At 46.8% G+C, this 20,354-nt stretch overlaps 2 protein-coding genes across 5 annotated transcripts in view; both read left to right on the top strand.

Annotated features, from left to right (window-relative positions):
* The window catches only part of LOC135911282 (TPR-containing protein DDB_G0280363-like), a 48,734-nt gene extending 29,272 nt beyond the window's left edge, over window positions 1-19,462 (top strand). Inside the window, exon 2 of the mRNA XM_065443480.1 lies at window positions 19,302-19,462. Coding sequence (XP_065299552.1) covers window positions 19,302-19,462 — 161 coding nt within the window. The remainder of the gene's footprint in view (window positions 1-19,301) is intronic.
* The window catches only part of LOC135911292 (zeta-sarcoglycan-like), a 56,474-nt gene that overhangs the window by 16,176 nt on the left and 19,944 nt on the right, over window positions 1-20,354 (top strand). The window lies entirely within an intron of this gene.

Consider the following 20,354-nt stretch of genomic DNA (forward strand, 5'->3'; position numbering starts at 1 on the left):
AAACTTTGAACAAAGATTTAATTTCTCTCCTATAAGCGATAATAGACTGTCTGTATCACTGACCGCATCATCTTGACTTGTGACATCGAAGTGTCTGCCAATTGTTATCTTTGCCGAGCGCCGATAAGTCGAAAATCTTAGTCTGGAATGCTGTATTAGAATAGGAAAATGATGGCTACCCCTTGTTTCAATGCCTGTTCTCCATGTTACTTCACATGCAATATCGTTTGAGCGGAACGTGAGGTCCAGGCCGCTGGAGTAATTAAAGGCCCATAGGAAAGTCACTGAGCGGTCATTCAACAAACACAGGCTCTTCTGAATTGCCTTTTTTAGTTCATTTCCACGACGGTCACAGTAGGCGCTTCCCCACATGACATTGTGTTCATTGAAATCCCCGCAAAATATTACATCTTTTGTATATTTCTCAAAGAGGCCCATCAATGTGGAAAGTGAAATATTTATAGAGGGCTGTAGATAAACAACAGTGATATTTACTCAGCCAAACCGAAGTTCACGTGCTACGTATTCTGTGATGTCTGACGCTGCGACACTTAGTAAGGTTGACGGCACGTCTCTTCGAACGCAGGTCATCGCTCTGTTTAGTTTTGAAGGTCGAGAGGACGTATAAACAACGTAGTTAGCTAGTCTAAAAGCATTGTCTACGCCGGCCTCTGTAATACATAAAACAGGAAAGGAGAACTGAGCCACTGGTTTTCTGAAATCCGCACACTTAGAGCGAAGACAATTCGCGTTCCACGAGAATATGACGACATTTTGATAGAAATTATTGATGCTCCGCCTGCGCAGTGGCTGAGGTAGTGTTTTCCAATATCATTTGTTCCATTGAGAATATGACCTTGACCTCCGGGAGGTTATTGGCCTGTGGAAGCGTGGCAAGTAGGGCTTTTAAAGCACAGAACAACATTGGCGTAACAAGTTCAGCAAGAGATGCAGATGAGTTCGGCTCTTTCGTTACACTTACTGGTTGCGATGTGCTCGTATTCTGTCGCATCTTAGCCATGTGGTTGTTCCTCTGACGCGATTCCTCCTGAACTTCTTATCGAGCTTGATGTTGGCTTCGTGATGTCCCAAACCTTTGCCCTCGGTGTTGTGGTCCCTTTGCAGCTTTTTCATATTGTATAGAAGTTTCCTGATGCTTAGGCGCTTGTCGAGGTGGTTGCGCTGGGTTCATCGTATTCATGTTTGGTTCCGCTGTTGTGTGCGACCATAGATAATGCCGTGTTGGTATTGAAGACAAGCCGCGTTGTTCTGCGGGCATCCAGAAAATGATGCAGTGTGGGGCCCTTTGCAATTTGCGCACTTACGTTGTCTTACACACTTGCAGTCTTTGTGATAGTGGTCTTCTGCACATATTTTACAGCGCCTTGTTCCTGGGCAGTTATTTGCTAAGTGACCAAATCTCTGGCCTCTGTATCAACGTCTGGCTGGCTCCAGATATTCCTCGACTAGATGGCTAGTGAAGCCAAGATACACTCGCTCTGGGATTATTCGGTCATAGCGAAATTGCAAAATTACACTTCTCATAGGTTGCGATTCCATGGTGCCATCTTCTTGACGTATGTAACGGGTCTGGCGTCTAGCTGATGTCGCTCTGCTTCTCTTAAATATTCTGTTAATTGTTCTTCTGTGTATTCTAGAGGTACGTTTCTGATTTTGCCAGCACTTCATATGTATGACTCTAGAATAAATGGCTTCTAGTAACCCAGCCACCTGTACTCATGACAACAAACTCTTGGCTGAGGCGAGTGTACTCACAGTGACTAAGAAACTTCCGTCTTTGTTCACTCGGAAAGGACCTACTTTCTCTTTTGCTAATGCTGCAGATTTCTCAGGCTACAATGTTTAGGTTAACTTTCCAAAACCTCTTCGTTTCTTCAACTGGTCGGAATACCACAGAAATTCCCTCGAACCTTCTTTCTTTATATGTCACAAGAGTGAAAGAATCTGCCTCCTCATCACAATCAGTCTTCTTCTTCGCTAAGGCAGTAGGCCGATGTTTTCTCATTGATGTGGTAAATCTGATCTTCCACTCTCAACTTTTTCGAACAGCTTGCTTCTTCCGACATGCTCCCAGCTTTCCCCGTCGCTTCCGAGACGAGTGTTGGCGGTCGAATATAGGAGAGCCTGGCGGCTCCAAGCTGGCTCACAGGCTCGTCGGTTCCGAAGCCATGTTGCGGTAACGGCGGCCCTTGCCCCACTTGCGCATCTCCGTTGCTGCCTTGCCCCTCTGCCACGGTGGCAGTTGAACGACAGCGCTTGATGCCGTCGCACCGCTCACCGGTATCAGTGATCGCTGCTGATGTTGTCCTCGAATCCGTAAAAAGTTTACGCGATAGCCACTCTTGTGCCAGATGCAATTTTTGTGGAAGTGCAATGTGCGTCAGAAGAAATGAATGTTAGGGCTGCAATTGGTTCAGTATTTATGCTGACGCAAAAGACATGGAACTGGTCTTGTGATTGCACTTCCTTCGCAGTATGACTTTTGGAGTAGCCCCGTGGCTGAACCCCAGCAAACAGGTTCCGGTCATCCCTCAGATCTCTTTTAGCTTCTTTCTTGGCCCCGACGTGAGAGTCGGCTGGATGTACCCACAGTGTTCATACCGCCTTGTTGTTGTTGCTAAGTTAAATAAGATATAGAGCCAGTAGTTTGCTATGGTAGTTTAGCCTCTTCATTACAAGCCACTGTAAAGTAGGGTGTGAATACAGTACCAGCGTTCGGCTGGCGGCTAGAACTTTCATGCAGCCATTTGGTGCATTTCTAAGAAAACAGTCTTGATGGTAAGTTCGAAGCGTCTAGTCTCAGGGCGTATTGTTCAAGTCGCTGATCACGAACCGCGTATCAACTCGGCGATTTAGTGGCCAATGATGGGTCACAATGCCCACGTTGGCACTACCTTCTAAAACGCTCTGATTACGGGAATTTCAAGTTAGATGTCCAAGTCGTGCCTACCCGCCGCGATGGCTCACCGGCTATGGAGTGGCCCTGCTAAGCACGAGGCCGTGGGATTACATGTCGGCCGCAGCGGCCGAATTTCGATGGGGGCAAAACGCAAAAATGCCCGTGTCCCACGCATTAGAGGCACGTTAAAGACCCCCTGGTGGTGACAATCAATTCGTAGTCCCCCACTGCGGCCTGTCTGAAAATGAAAGCGTGGCTTTTGGCACGTACAACTCCAGAATTCCTTCATTAAAGTCGTACCTGCGACCTATTGAACGGCGTATCAGGCCATACGAAGCTGGCCGTATTCTATATAATTTATACTGTATCACGTGTTCCCGCCAGGCACCAACCTTATCTATATTTAAGAGGTAAATGGTGCGCTGCTAAGCAGACAAACTGGTGTAATGTGAAGCTTTGACGCTGGGTGTGAATGAAAATGCCTGTGTGCAACTACGTAGACATGCACACCACGCACCGCAGAGCACTCTTCTTCACACAAGTAGTGAAGTCTGATGTGACTCCTCGGGGTACATATTGCTTTCATTGCTTTACGGACTACCGTCAGGACCTCACGTGATATGGCTGATGCGTTCTGTGTTCTATACTTAAGAGGGCTTCCCTATATCGAGCGCACTACGGCGCTGTTCGCGAAGCTTCGGAATACGGCAGCACAACTGCCAGGAATCGAACTACCTCTTCGGGCACCACGATCATTTCTCACGGATTACCGGACCCCCTGGGTAGGAACGAGCTCAGTCGCGCGATCCGAAGAAGCCGGAGAGATCGGCCGTCAAACCATGGCACCGCGGCGCTGCCAGAACCGCGGCTCGCGAAAGACAGCGCTTCCGCAACGGACGTTCGCTCAAGCACGACGCCTTTTCCAGAGTCGGGAACGAAGCAACCGACCGCGTCTTCGCCACGCACGTTTCCGCGCTCCGCCGAGTCACAATTATTACCGCCGCGAGTCATTACTGCGAATCGCGCACTTCTTCGCGCCGACCACAGACTGGCGGCCATCGAAGCATTACGCCGAAGCGTGCCATATAGGGAGCTGAAGAAAAAGAATAGAAGAAGAAAAGGGAAAGAAAAGGGAAAGAAAAGAAAAGCAACAAAAGAGGGGAACGTTAGTGGCCCCAGGAGTTGCCGCCACGGTAGCCCCAGTTTAGCTCGTCGCACACTATAACCAACCGAGGCGCGCTAGCTGGTCGGGTCGCAACGCATGGCAGGGTCAGGGCAGGGAACGAGTTTTTAATTAAGCTGCCCTCTCCCGTGCGCGTCGAGGTGGTGAACCTTGTGCTGGGGACAAAACACCTGCGCTGCGATGAAGGGTTGGCGGGGTGGCGTCGGCTCCCGGGCTGGGAGCCCGTATACGGTTCCTGCGCATAGCGCACTGCCTCGGAGAAACCGCTGGCTTCCGCTGCTGCATAGGTTTCGAGGGGCCACAAGGCGTCGCACGCCAGGCGTTAACGGTGCCGTAACAATGAAGACAGCTTGCAGGAGGGCCGCTGCTACCGTAGCTGCGCGATAAGCGTGGCTTATTAAAGAGGAAGCAAAAAAAGTGCTGACTTCGCGCGCCTGCCATCTCGAGACGCGTCAGCGAGTTCAGCCGTGGTGCCGCTGCTCTGCCGATGCAAAAGTGGACGTGCTTGCTGCCAGGTTGTCTCGTCCCAGTTTCTCCTTTCTTGTACAGCGTGGTTTGCAGAAAACAAAGAGGTGAACAGCCTTCGTACTCGTGGTTTCCCTTCGTGAAACTCCGCAATGACAAACTTAACTGTCGTTTATTTGAGAAAGCGTTATGCATATCCAAACTAATTTTTCATCTTGAACGCTGTTTCTAATATTTTTAAATTATTGTAATGATGCAGAGGCTTCCAAGTTAACTTTATGACAAACGATTATACCTTAGACGGAAAAATAATGAGGAAAATACTACAGCACAGTCAATTTTGTTTCCTTCAATGTTTATTTAGTGTTCGACGCGGACGATTTCCGCACTGCTATTATAACGCCGTTTAATGTCACGTGCCCGCGTGTCCTTGCCGGAATATTTCCATATAATCAGAGCACGTGCCGAATATTCCAGATTGCACGATCAGGATAAATTACGGCCTGTCACAGGCCGTTTGTATTGCCAACTATCCACTTCAGTAGTAAAATATTCCACACGGGATGACCTGGATGCTACGCATGGAATTGAAGTGCACTGTAGACCCCATGATCGGATCAACACAATATTGTTTGAGTTGTTATTGCACCCGATGAGAATTATAATAATGAACGTATTGTGACGGTCATTGCGATTGGCATGCTCTTCTGTTTGCAACAACCCAACAATGACCCCACCACACGCACTGAACTGTGGTGTCTACAACAGTCGAAAATTGACGAGTAAGTGCCCGAAGAAGCGATTGAACAGTGGAAGCTTGCGGAAGTAAGCTGCAGCGTATTCCTGTTTTACGTGTATAATTCGGTAGTTATTGATGCTAAATTGTTTGGGCCATTCGTGTCCTTGTGCTACAAGGCAATTTGCCGAAGTAGCTTTGTGACGGCGAATTTTTATTTTTACTGTTCACGAAGGGATGTCATAACACGAGACATGCGTCCCTTTCGCAGGTATTCAGTAGGCTGTATCCAACTGTGGGGGCTTCTGCGGGAGCTATCGTCGTGAAAATGTTAGTTGAATACGATCATAGTCCTGTTATCGCCTTTAAGAAATGAGATCAGTAACTGACGTACAACATGAAAGAGTGCATCGAAAATGGATCCCCTTGATTCTGAGACCTGTGCTCGGACAGTCTGCACCATCAGGATATTGATTACGTGCATTCGCTGACAAGAATTCACGCCTTGCGACCCAGTGCGTGCTTGATTTGAACACCGCAGTCCAAGTCGGAGCCCACACCGGTAGTAATTTTTAGAGTCGGCTTTCTCACTGGGTTAGCGCGGACGTGAGGCTCCGGGTGTTGTTAAAAGCGCAATTTACCGAAAGCTAAACCTGCACTGCCAGACACTCTATAATATGGAGGAGCCATCATATCGACATAATCGCACCGTAGTGCGTCTTCACTAACATGTATGATCTGAGGCAAACGGTAAAGAAACAAGCAGTTCAAATCGATGAGAAGTTTTTAATAAAGCAACAGGTTAAGGTAGCATTGGTGAAAATGGACGTCAATCACTCGAGGATGTCTACATAGGCTCGTTGAAGCAGACAGCTGAGAAAAGATGCTTAGTACTCTGACGTTGCTTGAAATATCAGAGTTATTTGCTGCCTCTAAGTCGCTTTATTAACAGTTTCATCGTGTACACTTGCTTCGAGAAACGCCGATGAAAGAGCAAACGCTTCAATTCATCAGACAAAATAGGTACAGTACTGGACATATTCATGGACCTTCGAGCTTTAAAAACGAGCGAGCAGTAAGCTTTCCCCGGTTTGCCCCGATGAAATGAAAGGACGTGCGGTCCTTGCTTTTCCTACTCGCTTTTGCCCTCACAGAACGGCCACGTCCGGTTCATCAATTAATCGTGCGTGCGACAAGGCAGGAAATGCATCCCACCTTTCAATCTCACTTGGAGGATTTTCTCTGCACACGCCTTCAGGTCATCGCGAATTCTGTGGAATGCCCGAGGCATTGCCTGCGCTTCCTTCTATGGTGTCTTATTTGCATGTACCAGATCGGACCCAAAGAGCGCGCGTCGAACAGCGCCTGGTGCGTGCAGCGCTGTTATTTACGGAAGCGGCAGAGACAAAACACTGCTACAAACACGTAACGAAATATGCACACGCAACGATCGCCTACGCTTTCCGGCCCCCCTTCGCCGCTCGGACTCTTTGCTGACCGGAACCCCCGAGGCGATGAGAGTCGCTGTGCGGTGATGGCCGCTCGATAGGCAGTGGGGGTCCGTGGTCGTCGCACCAGGACTCAATTTGCCGCGGACCGATCCGCGGTGGTAGGACTACTGGGCGCGCGCCGCCTGAAGTAGTATACAATAACACGCCGCCGTTCTCCGCGCAAGTGCGCCGTCGCCAAAGGGCAACAAATGGTGGCCGGGGCGGCAGCGGGAACGACGTCTGCTGTACGCTGACCTTCGCTGCACGGGCTGCTGCTGGAGCAGACGGTGTTTGTCTTGGCCGCGGCCGCGGAAAATATATAGAGGACAAGGCGCGGGTCCGACCCGGACGCGAGTCTGGGGTGCAGCCATATCGACGGGTTCCCGCGGCGGCGCTTGTTTTGTCTAACAACACTGACGGTCGCTGATTAAAGTTCGGCGCTTTGTTACGCTGCCGACACTGCCGCGGGGTGTCCGGAGATCTGCTGCAATCGCGCGTACTCGCGTTGGTTTCCCATTATCAGGTTGAATTTTGCTTCTTCGGGGGGTGCTCGGTATCTAAACCCTAACTATATATACCGAGCAAGGCTTCTAATAAACGAAATATCAATTGCATCGGCTCCGTATTACGCGGATCCCATATAGAGACTACCATAGTGGCGTACAGTGTAACGTAAATGTGCTATTAGGCGTAATTGCGGTATTCGTACACTTCTGTGGGGAGCAATTCCAGTTGTCACTGTTGTCTGTGAAAAAGAAGCTCCAGTAAATGAAGAAAAAAAACAAGAAAAGGAAAGTCTTCTTGTTGCCTCTTGCATGCGTGACAGGGAAACGTATTTTCTTTGTGTGTGTTTTGTTAGCGGGCGACGTTTGTCTTATTGTACTACACTTTGTGCCAGGCACTCTGTTCGCACTCTTACCCTTGAGACCAGCTTGAAGTAATAACGACGCGTCGCGCTATCTATTGTCAGAGTAAACAACTTCTATTTAGAAACATTCCTCTGCCTAACAGGTTCCAAATGTTTCACGCACAGGCCGTAAGGTCACAGGCTAAAATTGCGTTCTTCTGCGCCCGACAAGACAGGTTTGCCAAAGTGAATTCGACGAAACAAACTGTCGAAAAGAAGGCGAGAAAACGGGACACGAGAGGAGCTTCGACGCGTATACGAAGCGTATACGCTCGCACAGGAAAGACGTGCGGCGCGATCAGCGCGGCGACTATTGGCGCGGCTGCGGCGGGAAACGTGCGCTGACAGCGGCCTGTCACGAGCATGTGGCACTGCGACTTCCGACCCCGGGTGTCAGCGCCGGCGGTCGCTGCCTCGCGACCGGGCAGCTCGTGCGACGGGGTTATTGGAAGCGCGCGCGCGCCCCATCGCTTGCTCGCTCGCTTGCCTTGTCCGGTTTACCTGGCGGGAAGGGATCGTTATAAGCGGAGAAGAAGAACGCCCACGTAGGGCGTATGCAGAAAAGGCCGTCTACCGCATGTGTGTGCACGTGTTTTTCTTTTCATTCCAGGTTTCTTTTTCCTTTTTCCTAAAGTAAGGCTAGTTAACTTCCTGCTTTTTTTTACCTTTCACGTTGTCAGACAAGCGATTCGCAGAATTCACGTCTGTGCTCTATGGTTTTCTCTTGTTCTTGTTGAGTTCCGGTAAGCTTACTTCCAGATCAAGGCAATCACGAAAATGTTTAGTTGTTCTAGCTGTCCTTGTGACACAGACAGTGTTTTGCCACGAAAATGTTCTGTATCTGTACTCGCTACGACGTCCAACGCCTCTTTTTCCTGAAAATTTTAAATCAACTGGGCTCGAGACTGTATCTATGAGACATGGATATTCGCACCGTGGACACATACATCGCTGGCATAGAAAGCGATACGTGCACTCGTGCTGTACTTGAAGTGCACCGGTCTGACAGACCGCTTACAGTAGTCTCCTGTGCGTCTTCCCACGGGCACTCACACCCCTCCCCCCCACCCCCCGTACTCCCACTCTCTTCTTCCTTTCGTCGCTCTATTCCCCCTTTATCTGACCCTCAGAGTAGGGCAGGAAACCTTAGGCTCGTCTGGTTGACCTCGCTGCCTTTCCTCTCCTTGCTTTTGCTCTATCTTGACGGAATCGATGCGTCATGGCATCCCTTGTGATAATATGGTACGACGGGAAAAAAATGAAGAATTGACGCCATCTATTCATAAAATTTAATTTTAATAGCGGAAGAACACAAATACGTAAATGGAAATGTGAAAACTGAAAGAACAGAAATGAAAGTAGTCGGTATGTTCCATATACCTACAGAAGTAGGAGTCAGCGTCAAATGTTTCTCGGTTTGAACATATACGAAAACAACACAGATGCTTTGAGTAGAATATGCATGCAATGGGAGCTTACCAGGCATAGATTAGCTGTAAACATTAAGCTGCTCTAAAGAAAAAGAAAGCAGTGCCGTCTGATAAGCACGAACACTCAAATCATCATTGAATACTAGAGCTTCCTACAGTGATAACACGATACTAATTTTGAATAAGGCGGCGTATTGGTTATATGTGCTTAGATTGTAAATCAGTGCAGCAAACAATAAGGGACAATGACAGCGTTTGTCGTTGGTTCTTCCTGATTGTCGGCCTGATTTACCTACAATAAACAAATCTTAATTTCAGTCTGCCACCTGTCGCTGACTTATATATGAACTTGCATACATGGATCGGAAGGAGCCATTACACTCCAACCTCGAGCATCGTCATGACGTAAACATAACTAAGAAAGGCGGACAAAGGCTCAGTCAGGAATACAGCAGGGTGGCTACACAGCAGCACCAAAAAAAAGCACAAAGTTTCATGAAAGAAGTAGTCTTTTAAAGCTATTAAATATGCTACCTAATCATCGATCAAGGAATACGTTCACAGCTCCGTTTGATCGCGTGACTGCTGCTGACGTAAGGGTAACCTGGCAAGCACTACGGACTTTTACGTGTTGCACACAAAGGGAAGGAACGGTGGTTTTCTCGGGGGCTGCAGACGTTCCTTACCAAAAAAAAAAAATAATAACTGTGGCAACTTCCGAAGGCAGGAAGGCAGGCAATAAGTACGGCGAAGGGCAGCTCGTCACTTGTCGCGTGGAGTTGACTGGCGCCGGGCAAGGCTTCTTGGCCTGAGATTGCAGCCGCGAGCCCCTAAAGGCATATGAGAGAGACGAGGAAAAGAGCGATAGCCATATACAGAAGTAAAAACGGATGCAAGATGTTCGCAGAGAAGTTCGCAGTGACACGTACAAAACGGACGCGTGACGCGGTGACAGGAGTGACGTCCGAAGCTAAGCGACTTTTGCTCGTTTCGTTCAGTGTCATTTTGGAGAACGAATTTCTCGCGTGCCTCGTGGTCACCCTGCGGCCCCTTCGGCGGGAAGACGCGTTGCCACAAAGTGACAAAAAAACAAAAGAAAAGAAAGGAAAAAGCCAGCTGCATTGTCGGGAGTCGCATGGGCCGAGGAGAGACGTTCTCAGGGCCTACAAAAGTAAATCGTGCGTGTTGCACCGGTGATTTTGTTTTACACTACCAGAAAAGCAACTTCGTGTGGAGTTTAAGACAGGTAAACTACACAAAGCATAAACATTGCGCATCTGCCGTCTTTGTTACTCGAGAATCACCCCAAACCACTTACTCGAAAGGCTTGCGAACCGTCAAATGCATAGATTGCACGCATGGATTCGATGCAGCCATCGATGAATTTAGAGGCCAAACTCAAGCGTGCCCTATTGCTTGTGGCAGTGTGCTTCAGACACGGTATGTCATCGCAGTCGCTCTAGGTTGCCGTTAAGTTACGGTCATTCAAGCTGTTATCATAGCATGTCGTCAACAAGGCGGTGAAGAAACCGGTATTTTTAGGAATATTTTAGCAAATAGCGGTTCACTTTTTGCAAGCTCCCTTGAGAACTAACTGGAAGCTCTACAGACCAATAGTCACAACTGGAAACAGTAGCGGAAAGAGTGGCGCCAATTCCGTTCTGGAAGATTTAGGCGCCGCCAGAAAGAAAACAAATTACCTACCTATCAGCGTACGATAATTTTTCCTTCTCACTTAAAGTCAGGGTGAAATGAATGACATCGTAGGACAAGGAGGGAAGGACGATTAGGACGTGGCTAATTGCATTGACGCGTTCATCTTTATGCGGGCTGCTGCTCAATACCGGAGGCGCCCAGATACGGCAGTGTGCGCGCCAGATGTCGGCGCACAATGCCAACGCCGTCGAAGACACAGCCGAGCGAGGACATGATGCCGAGTCAATACAAGGCAGTAGTACAAGTGTGAAAAGCCATCGCAGTTTTGCTCCGTGTCGCTGTCGGTGTCACCACATCGCGCTTTGGGCGAAATTTCACCCCGCTCCCCCCTTCCGCTATTTTTTCCTTGCCGAGTTTTCACACTTCTTTCTTACCAGATGATCCTGGTTTCAAAAAAGAGGCGCAGCTCACCGTCATTCTTTATTATTATTATTATTATTATTATTATTATTATTATTATTATTGATACGAATAAATAGGAGAGAGAGAGAGATGCAAATGAGAGAAAGGCAGGGACGTTAACCAGAGGTAAAAGTTCCGGTTTGCTACCCTGTACTTGGGGAAGGGAAATGGGAAGTAAAGACGGAAAGAAGAGCGTGACAAAAATAAAAGCGTATATAAGATGTTCCCACTAGCACATTACGCCAGCTACTCCTTTTATCAGTAATATAACAAAAGTTTCTGGAGTTTTACGTGCCAAACCCATAATCTGATTATAAGCCAAATCGTAGTGAGGGGCTTCGGAATATTTTTTACCACCTATAATTCTACGCAAACGCGATTTTGTTTTCAATTTCTCTCCCGTCTAAATGCGGCCACTGCGGCCGCAAATAAAACCGTGACCTCGAGCTCAGCAGCGCGACTCCGTAGCCGCTCAGCCGGGGCGGGTAACACTGCAAGCTATTATACTTGTAACACAAGTCACATATGTGACAGATACATCAGAAAATAACGTTTCAATAGTCATGGAAGCGCGAAATTTAGCAAAATTGGTTTGTAATGATAATATATATATATATATATATATATATATATATATATATATATATATATATATATATATATATATATATATATATACATATATATATATATATATATATATTTAGTGTAGGTTGTTCAACCTGCCGGACAATAACTGAATGAAAATGGTTTTGACAACTTCGCAGTGATCTTTGCTTTAATGTCCAGCAGCTCCAGTCAGTAGACCGACCTGCGTCAACGGTCATATGCCAGTATCCCCCGACGAAGGCCGCTCCACCGGCCGAAACGGTAGGGCAATAAATAAAATATTTCCGCGAAGTTGTGAAAATAATTTTCACTTATACTACATGTCATTGTTTATGATCCGGCTAAGGTGGACCGACTGTGCATGGCGTTGTTGTCGCCGCGTACACCAGCTGTCTTTAAAGAGAGAGGTTGGTGCCTCTGCGAGGCACCGGATTGTCTTGATAGGATAATTATGCATAAGAATACTCCAAGTGGCACTAACAGAAGCAAACTAGAAGTTAAGTTACATCGTTAGTGTCGAAGTTCATAGAACAGAAAGGTCCCGAGGCACACAAGAACGAACTCCTTCATTCGCGCCACATCACAAATGCAACACTGGGGAATACAGATGCAAGATCCCGATCTATGCGTAAGGAAAGCTTACAGAGGAGCATGCAGCCCAGTGGTCTCGAGTGACAGTAACTTATTCATGCCAACGACTCTGCATCGAGATGCTGAGTGAGTTTGTGGTTTAAACGAAAGAGACAGCACTGTACTTGCAGGCTACTACAGGAAAGCCTGCCTTCCAAGCAAAAGCTTGCCAAATGTGGTAAGCTGTCGGTACTTCGGGAGATGTATCCCGTGCGTAAAGAAACGACCAGCCACTGTTCCCACATCACTGGTGTATAGCGGCCTTAATATTAGGCTACCACCACCACTCCTGATTTCCATTGTGTTTTTGTCTATGTAGCCTATGTTTATGTAGTCTATGTCGAAATAGAGAGAGACAAGATTTAATAAAATAAAGGGAGACCGCAAGCCCCTCCGACAGGCCCTGGGCATGACAGAAAGCTTTAGGTTAAGTTCTTCATGTTGAAATACGTATGATAGGTTGAAATATTCTTATTTTGTCACCACTCATGCGATTGGAATACATGTAGTACGTTCTTATGCTGGGCCTGAAATTCTTTAGATTTGCTACATCAATTCTTCTTTAAATGTTTTTCCAATTTTCCTCCCCTCCCCCTCCCCCCGCAAAAAAAGAAGGATATAAACTCTGGAAAAGGCCGAGTTTACAGAATTGCTATATGTGCTTTCTTTTTTTTGCAACGTTAGAGTTCTAATATTTCATCTTTTACTGGCATTTAAAATTTTGATATTTTTGTACGGTCTTAATTTCCAAAGTTTTGAGAATTTACGCAAGGGAAGTTCAGAAGTAATTGAACCACGGAACTAAAAAAATAGATATTTGTCAAATTTGTTCAGCGTGTGCTTATTAGAAGGTTGTTTGAGCCTGATACCTATTCAATACAGATGAACTGAGCTAAAGTTTCCAATTAAATCTGCTTGATGCGATACTCTGACAAAAATCAACACTAGTGAAAATACTGCCGTAAATGCAGCAGTTGGGCAGTCGAATCAGCACTATTTCACACATTCCCATAAGTAAATTTCTTATTTCAGTTGGACAATGCGATGCTGCTAGTGCCACTGCTTTTTCTGTTGCAGCCTCTCGCCTAATTTTGGGTGTAGTTCGTAACAACCAGAGCGCCAACTCTGGCATTAGCTACTCTCGCTATTCTGCACTGTAAAAAGAAGAAATGGCGAAGGAAAGATAAGCAAGAAAAAAATTTGTCACTGCGCACACACCGGAAGAGAAATGTTCACGGACGTATAGTTACACGTGATCAGAAAGTCCTGTTGCATTCAAGAAGCACGCTTCCTTGCAGGATTTGGCTTCCTTCCCCACAAAAGCTGGATGGTGTACTCTGCGCTTTCAGAACGGATCTGCTAGCTTCCTCAATACTTCAATCTGCTCCTGTGCATGCATGAGTACTTCGGCAAAGGTGCCCGAATATTTTTCTTGCGACAACATTCTGTCGTCGAAGTGCCCAATGTGGCACGCGGAGCGCATCCTTCACCGTCAAAGTAAGGCAAATCGGCAACGAAGGTGCCCTATAGCTTTCTCACATCCGCATGAATTGCAGGAAGTTTCGTAGGGGCTCAGTGGATATGGCGGTGAGCTGCTGAGCACAAGGTCGACGATTCGATTCCCGACCCACGGCAGCCGAACTTCGACGGGATAGGAATACAAAAACGCTCGGGTGCAGTGCAATGTGTACATTCTTGAGAATCCCAGGGTGCAAAGGCTATTGTTACCTTTTGAAATTTTTTATTCACTCTTGGAGCCTTGGACACACATAAGGCCACAGATTCACGTACCATCGGCGTATAGACCAACGTATTAATGCTATCACAATTCAAATGATCTGTTCTTACGAGGTTACTGAATACGCATGAGTAGCCCGTTTGCGGAAAGTTAGTAATTTATTGACTTACGCACTGTTTATGCGATTAAATAATAATAAAAAAGAGAGAAACGGCAGAAGTTCCCGTAAGGTGGCATCCAAATGTGTTAAGCTAAGTTGTTAAAGGTACCCTTTTCTAAGCCACTCAAAAGCGAGTTTCAACAGTGCCCATAAAGCGGTGGAAAAAGGACCTCTCGAACAAACGAAGAGGTTGCCCCGCGCAAAATCCTCGAGAGAACGTTCGCGGAGAACACACCGCTGTGAGGTTGAGTGGGAAAGATAGTGGGCTGGGCGGGAGACGAGCGGGAAGGGTTGCTGGTAAGTGACTGAAGAACAGCCGAATGAACCAATCAACTGGGCCCAGTCCCAAGAGAAAACGAAGCATCAACGTAGGCGTCGAGTGGTCCGGGAAAGAAAGGCGAGCCTTCGACGGGAAACGGCCGCTTGGAGCGACCCCTCCGAGAAAACTTGGTTTCCTTTTTGTGTGCTCTGGCAGTGGCGAGAAAAAAAAAAAAGAACTCGGCCACTTCTTGATCACCACTCGATAGATCACATATCGTCGCTGGTCACCGGCTATTTCGTGTTTGCGCCGTTCTGTCTTTTCTTTCGGTTTTTTCTTGAAATGGGATCGGGATTCCACATTTGTTTGTTTGCGTATTAGTACAGATGCGTTGATAAAAGATCTCAGTCTTTAATAGCAATATACTAGTTACTACCGCAATTTTTCTCTGCGGAAACTCGTTGGCTATAGATTGTTGTGGCTGAGGACGAGGTCGCGGCATTCATGTGCGCCCATGGCGGTTGCATTTCACTGGAAATGAGTTGCGGACACTAGAGTTCCGTGTGGACGGAAAAGAGCACCAGTTTGGTGAAGAATATTCAACCACTTTTCACATGAGCGTGGAATCAACTGGAAGAGAATTCGCTAGGCTAGCATGCATAGGGAAAGAGGAAAAATGAAAGGTAATATTGACAAAATTAAGCTTCCCTGAGCAAATGTGCAAGCTAAAAAAAAATAGGAAAGCTTTACATGCCTTTAACAACTTACCAACCAGGTCGTCAAGACTGCGCGTGTTCGCACACGTTTTGTTTCATTCACTCCCACCACAACTCTTGTTCCTGTCAGAACTGCTTAGTAGTAAGTGGTTCGTTGTGGAAATAAGTGCGTAAGACGTGAACAGCAGGCAAAAGCTACGGTTAGAAGGAACGAGCGTCATACCTTCGTAGGCATGTAGAAGTACTGGCAAGTCATATGGAAATAAAGCACGACTTTCTGTTCGCACGAATTTCATTCTCGCGCCGAAAATTGAGTTTCGTCAACAACGTCGGAGACAGAGTGAGCGCTAAAAGCGACCACCCCAAAATCGGAGAGCGCACGCGACTAGCATGCCGGCCGAAAGACTTGCGTACGTTCCCCGCACTGGTCGAATTGAAAACAGCTCACGGCTTGGCGTTCAGTCCCGACGTGGTACCGCAGATCAAGCAATCCGATTTGGTAGGGTCTTTTAAAACAGCTTGGTACTGTTCTTGGCTCGCTAGGGATAGCCTTAGGCTTTGAGTTGCTTTAGGTACGTCAGTGTAAGCTTCTCCTTCGTCTCCTCATGTAACCTGCGATCTGAGAACTTCATGTGATCTGACATCGTATATGAAAACAACACTCAATGAAGGCCGTTGTAAAGAAAAGTAAAAGAACCTTTCTTGTCAGTTTTCAGTTGTACCGGTTGTGCCTATTGCATTGAAGTATGCGGGTTACTTCAAGATAGGCGAAATAGAAATTTACCTCAGTGCAAGTGCGAATAAAAATTGTGCCGCTGTTCACATTTAAGCACGATAAATAATTAGAGCCTGCATTTTCAAACCTTCTATAAAGGAATTGTCGTTCTCGATTGACCCTCATAGCGACGATTGCCACGTTTTGAAAGTCGACCAAAGACGAAATTGGTCTTTTTTGAATACAGGCACAAAGCTTTCCTAATGTAACAGCTTTTATTTAACGACATGGCGCACGGCCACAGGAACAAGCCACTTGTAACAGCGATAAAGTGACTGATTGTTAGGACAGCTGGTCTACGATGTTGACTAGAAAATTAGCATTAGAAATTTAGACACATGCACAATGCACTGACAAGGACGAAGGCTATTATGAAATGTTTATTTAAATAAACACGCCACCGATTTGTTCGCTTGTTTCACTGCGTACCTCACGCCACTTCAGATTAAAGCGCGAAATCTTATTATCAATGACTTCCCCACGTGTCAAATACAGGCATTCAAGAATTCTAACTCGGTCTTTTGCAACGTAGTTGACGCCTCGTTTATGGAGATAACGGACTGCTCGTTAGTAAAGAAGGCTTTCAAAGCCAGCCGAGCCGTGTTACGGCTAGGCCCTTCACCTGATTGTTTTCTTTCTCTCTTTGTCTCACGAAACCACGCCTCGCATCCACGTTCCGTAATATGGGCGACTAAATCTACCTACTTGTCCTCTCTCTTCCCAGTGCTTAGAGCATGCTCTCTAACTTGGTTGCTTACATAGCCATGTTTGACAAGTCTTCGCGCTTTCATATGAAGTGACGTGGCGCATGCGCTCGAACTAGCGTACAAATCGGTGGTGTATTTATTTGGATAAATAGTTCATAGTAGCATTCGTCCTTGCCTGTGCCCTACGTCTGTCTAAATTTTAAGTGCTAAGTTGAAGCTGGCATTCTGTCGCTTCATAAACACAAACAGCATTTTCAGCGATGCAGGTGATATAGTTATGACACAGTAGGGGGTGCGCTCATGTAAATAAAATGTTTAAAGAGTACTTGTGCATTGTGGATGCATGAACCAGTCATGGCAGACTGCTATGTTCATTTGTACCTGTGCTTTAAAACTCCTACATTGTTCTTGGGCTCGAAGTGGAGCATCTTGAGCTGATAAGCAGTTACGTTCATTTAAACGAACCATGAGGAAGCAGCGACCGCAGTAGTGTTTTGACAAGCTCCTCGATGTCGTAAAATTACAAAACACTATCAGCGGAGAACAGTCTCTGAAGAAACAAAATACAATAATAAATGCAGCCTCTGGCTCCACGAGCCCTTTCCTCCAGGATGACTTGGCTGAAACTGAAGAAGACTGATCCGCCGACTGCGCCTGGGTGATCATTGTTACATACCAAGCAATCCATCAGCTGTAGTTGCTGCGGCCTATACTGTATGCGGAGTAGGCATCGTATTTCGGAAATGACGGTGGCCTCCCTTTTACCGGAAGTCACCGTTCCGCCAAAGTAAAAGGACGCTGGTGAAAGATGAACCCGGCCGTGGCTATGAAAGAGGTGCGCACACACAAACACACACGCGCGCGCGCAAGAGGCGGGCTGCGTACCCACGCACGGAGGAAGGACCCTTGCCGGAGACTTGCTCTCCGGTTCTGGAAGCGCTTGCTTATGGGGTAACTCGAAGTCAGGATAGCTGGCTTAAGAGATGGCCGGAAGTTTGCGTTTGCATCCGCCGTAAGAGGCGGTAAGAGTCGCTGTGGTCTCGAGTACCACCGCCTACTTCATTTCCCCAGCGCGTCTATTCAAAATAACGGAAACGCCCAAGACCACACAGGTCCATATCACTTTCGTATTACCATCCACGTATTGATATCTAATGCTTTTATCAGCGACGACGTCGCCATGTTCTGCACAAATTTTCAATAAATCTCAGGGCAACTGAACACCTTTTTGGATGTTCAGTGTTGGCGTTTTATTTTGAATGAACATGTTTGTCATCCTCAATGATGCACTACTGGCTGAAAGCATTTTGACAGGAAGGGTCGATTCCGTGCGTTCATTTCTGAGAAGTAAACAACTGCATGGTTCCTAAAAAAGGAGGGTGTGGGCGGAGGGCATATTGTGCAGGTTAAGAGTCACAATCGCGCTTGCGTTCGCGTGTATTCTGTTCCCCGCTGCCATCGCGTGTAATTTTTAATGGGATCCTGCACTCCTAATTGGCATCATGTGCAGAAATTTGGGCTTTCGACCACCAGCCCCATTTGTCGGTAGCGGGCATGGAGCAGTCACAACGCTCCCAACAGTGGGATCCGTGTTTTAAATATTCATTGCAGCAGAATACATCTTCGTGCATTAAAATAGCTTCAGTGAGGTAACTTATAGAATAGCCTATCAGCAGGCGTCAAATCGGCCTTTATTTTGAAAACCCTATGTGTGATCAACAGTCACGTTTAGGTACCAATTGAAACTCGATAGCGGTGTGTTTAAAGAGTTGATAACGGCGTAATTCGCATTGATATGCTTACATTATATTATTGACGCAATCGCTTCGACAAACTCTTGGCACAAGTCGAGTATAGCTTCACTGTGAAAAGTGATCAGGGTTCAAAATTACGTTTTCAGGGTAACTGTGCTGTGAGCTAGTACTACCGGGGAATATACTTTTCTTTTTTTTTTCGATCGTCGCAATGAGCAGCCTCTGCAAAGTTGCAATGCCAGCTCTTGGAAATTATGGCAAGTTACCAGAGACACAATGCCGTCAAGAACACAATTCTTCGCCCTACACGGACATGTTGTGCCATCTAGTAACACTTTGCGCAGACCCAAATTAGACTGTATAGCTAGCTGTCAGTAACATGCTTCGTATGACAATGATTGCCGCCCCGTATGGGATCTGCGTAACTTTTACACCACTACTAGCGCGCAGACACTTTTCCTTGATTTTGAATTTCAAGGTCTAGGAAAACTGTCTTTACGCTTCTCTAAGCGCCAAATTCACACATATGTACTGCTGCGCCTTACTCCATTTCACCCCTGAAGAAGGAGCTGTTCGGACTCTGAAACGACAGGTTAAGAGCTGTGTAACCTAAGCTTAAAGCAACCAACTATCCACCCTGTACCCGCTGGCTTCTTCTCCATTCCATTATGGTGGGTAAGAGTAATTATATGAAAAGCCCGCAGGCAATAGCAAGATGATTTTGAAACAACAACAACAACAACAACAACAACAACAACAACAACAACAACAACAACAACAACAACAACAACAACAACAACAACAACAACAACAACAACAACAACAACAACAACAACAACAACAACTGTGGGAAATGGTGCTGTAGCAGTAAACGAGTTCACAGCTGAACGAACCGATGAAGTCACTGTCTTTTTTTCGTTTTCCGTTGACGTGCTTTCTTTACTCTAGTATTCAAACTAGTGAATGTTGCGCTTACTTACTTCACTGCTTCTACATATAAATATTTCCCCTATGGCACATAAGCATATTGTAAATGCCGAAAGAAATCATAACAGCAGCCAACACTAAAGAAAAAAAATGGCGTCATTGATTTTTTGAGCCAAAGTCCACCTGGTCGCCTGTGCGCAGTGGTATGCTGCTTCTCTCGACGGGCGCAGAGCACACTACACGCCGCTGCCTCCTGGAGCAGCCCTCTCGAGAACGACACAGATCCGCACTCCGCCAGGTCCACACCCAAGTGGAGAGACTTTTCCAATCGAATGCAAGGCATTGCGCACAGCAGCCGAATACTAGTCGTTCTCGTTGGTCGCTCTCGACGGTCGCTCTCCATTCTCTCGAGGTTGCCAGCGTGGCAAGTGTTCTGTAGTGGAGTCTACCGAGGACTTGGTACTCTTGAGGCACCCCTCGTATACACGCGCTGTATTTCTTTTCTCTGAACTTGGTATGACAAGCGCAAGCACCCTTGACTGGCCAAATAAACTCTAGTATGCCCTCCAGGCGCCGTCGTGCCATTGCTGGACACAAAAAGTGCATTTGATGAAGAGGTGCAGCCAAGGAGTCAAGAGAGGCACCGATATTCAATAGCATTGCCTCTTCTGGGGTCCCAGCAGGGCACTTGCTCCTTTCTGAACGCCACTGTGCTTCACGAGAGCGTATCACCATCCTGACGCTGTCGACGCCGTTCGATATGCTTTTCTAAGTGATCTAGCTATCTCGCACAACACAAACTATCGATCCTTCAGTGTCGAGTCACCTAT

This window comes from Dermacentor albipictus, chromosome 1 (assembly GCF_038994185.2).
Source record: "Dermacentor albipictus isolate Rhodes 1998 colony chromosome 1, USDA_Dalb.pri_finalv2, whole genome shotgun sequence".
NCBI lineage: Eukaryota > Metazoa > Arthropoda > Arachnida > Ixodida > Ixodidae > Dermacentor > Dermacentor albipictus.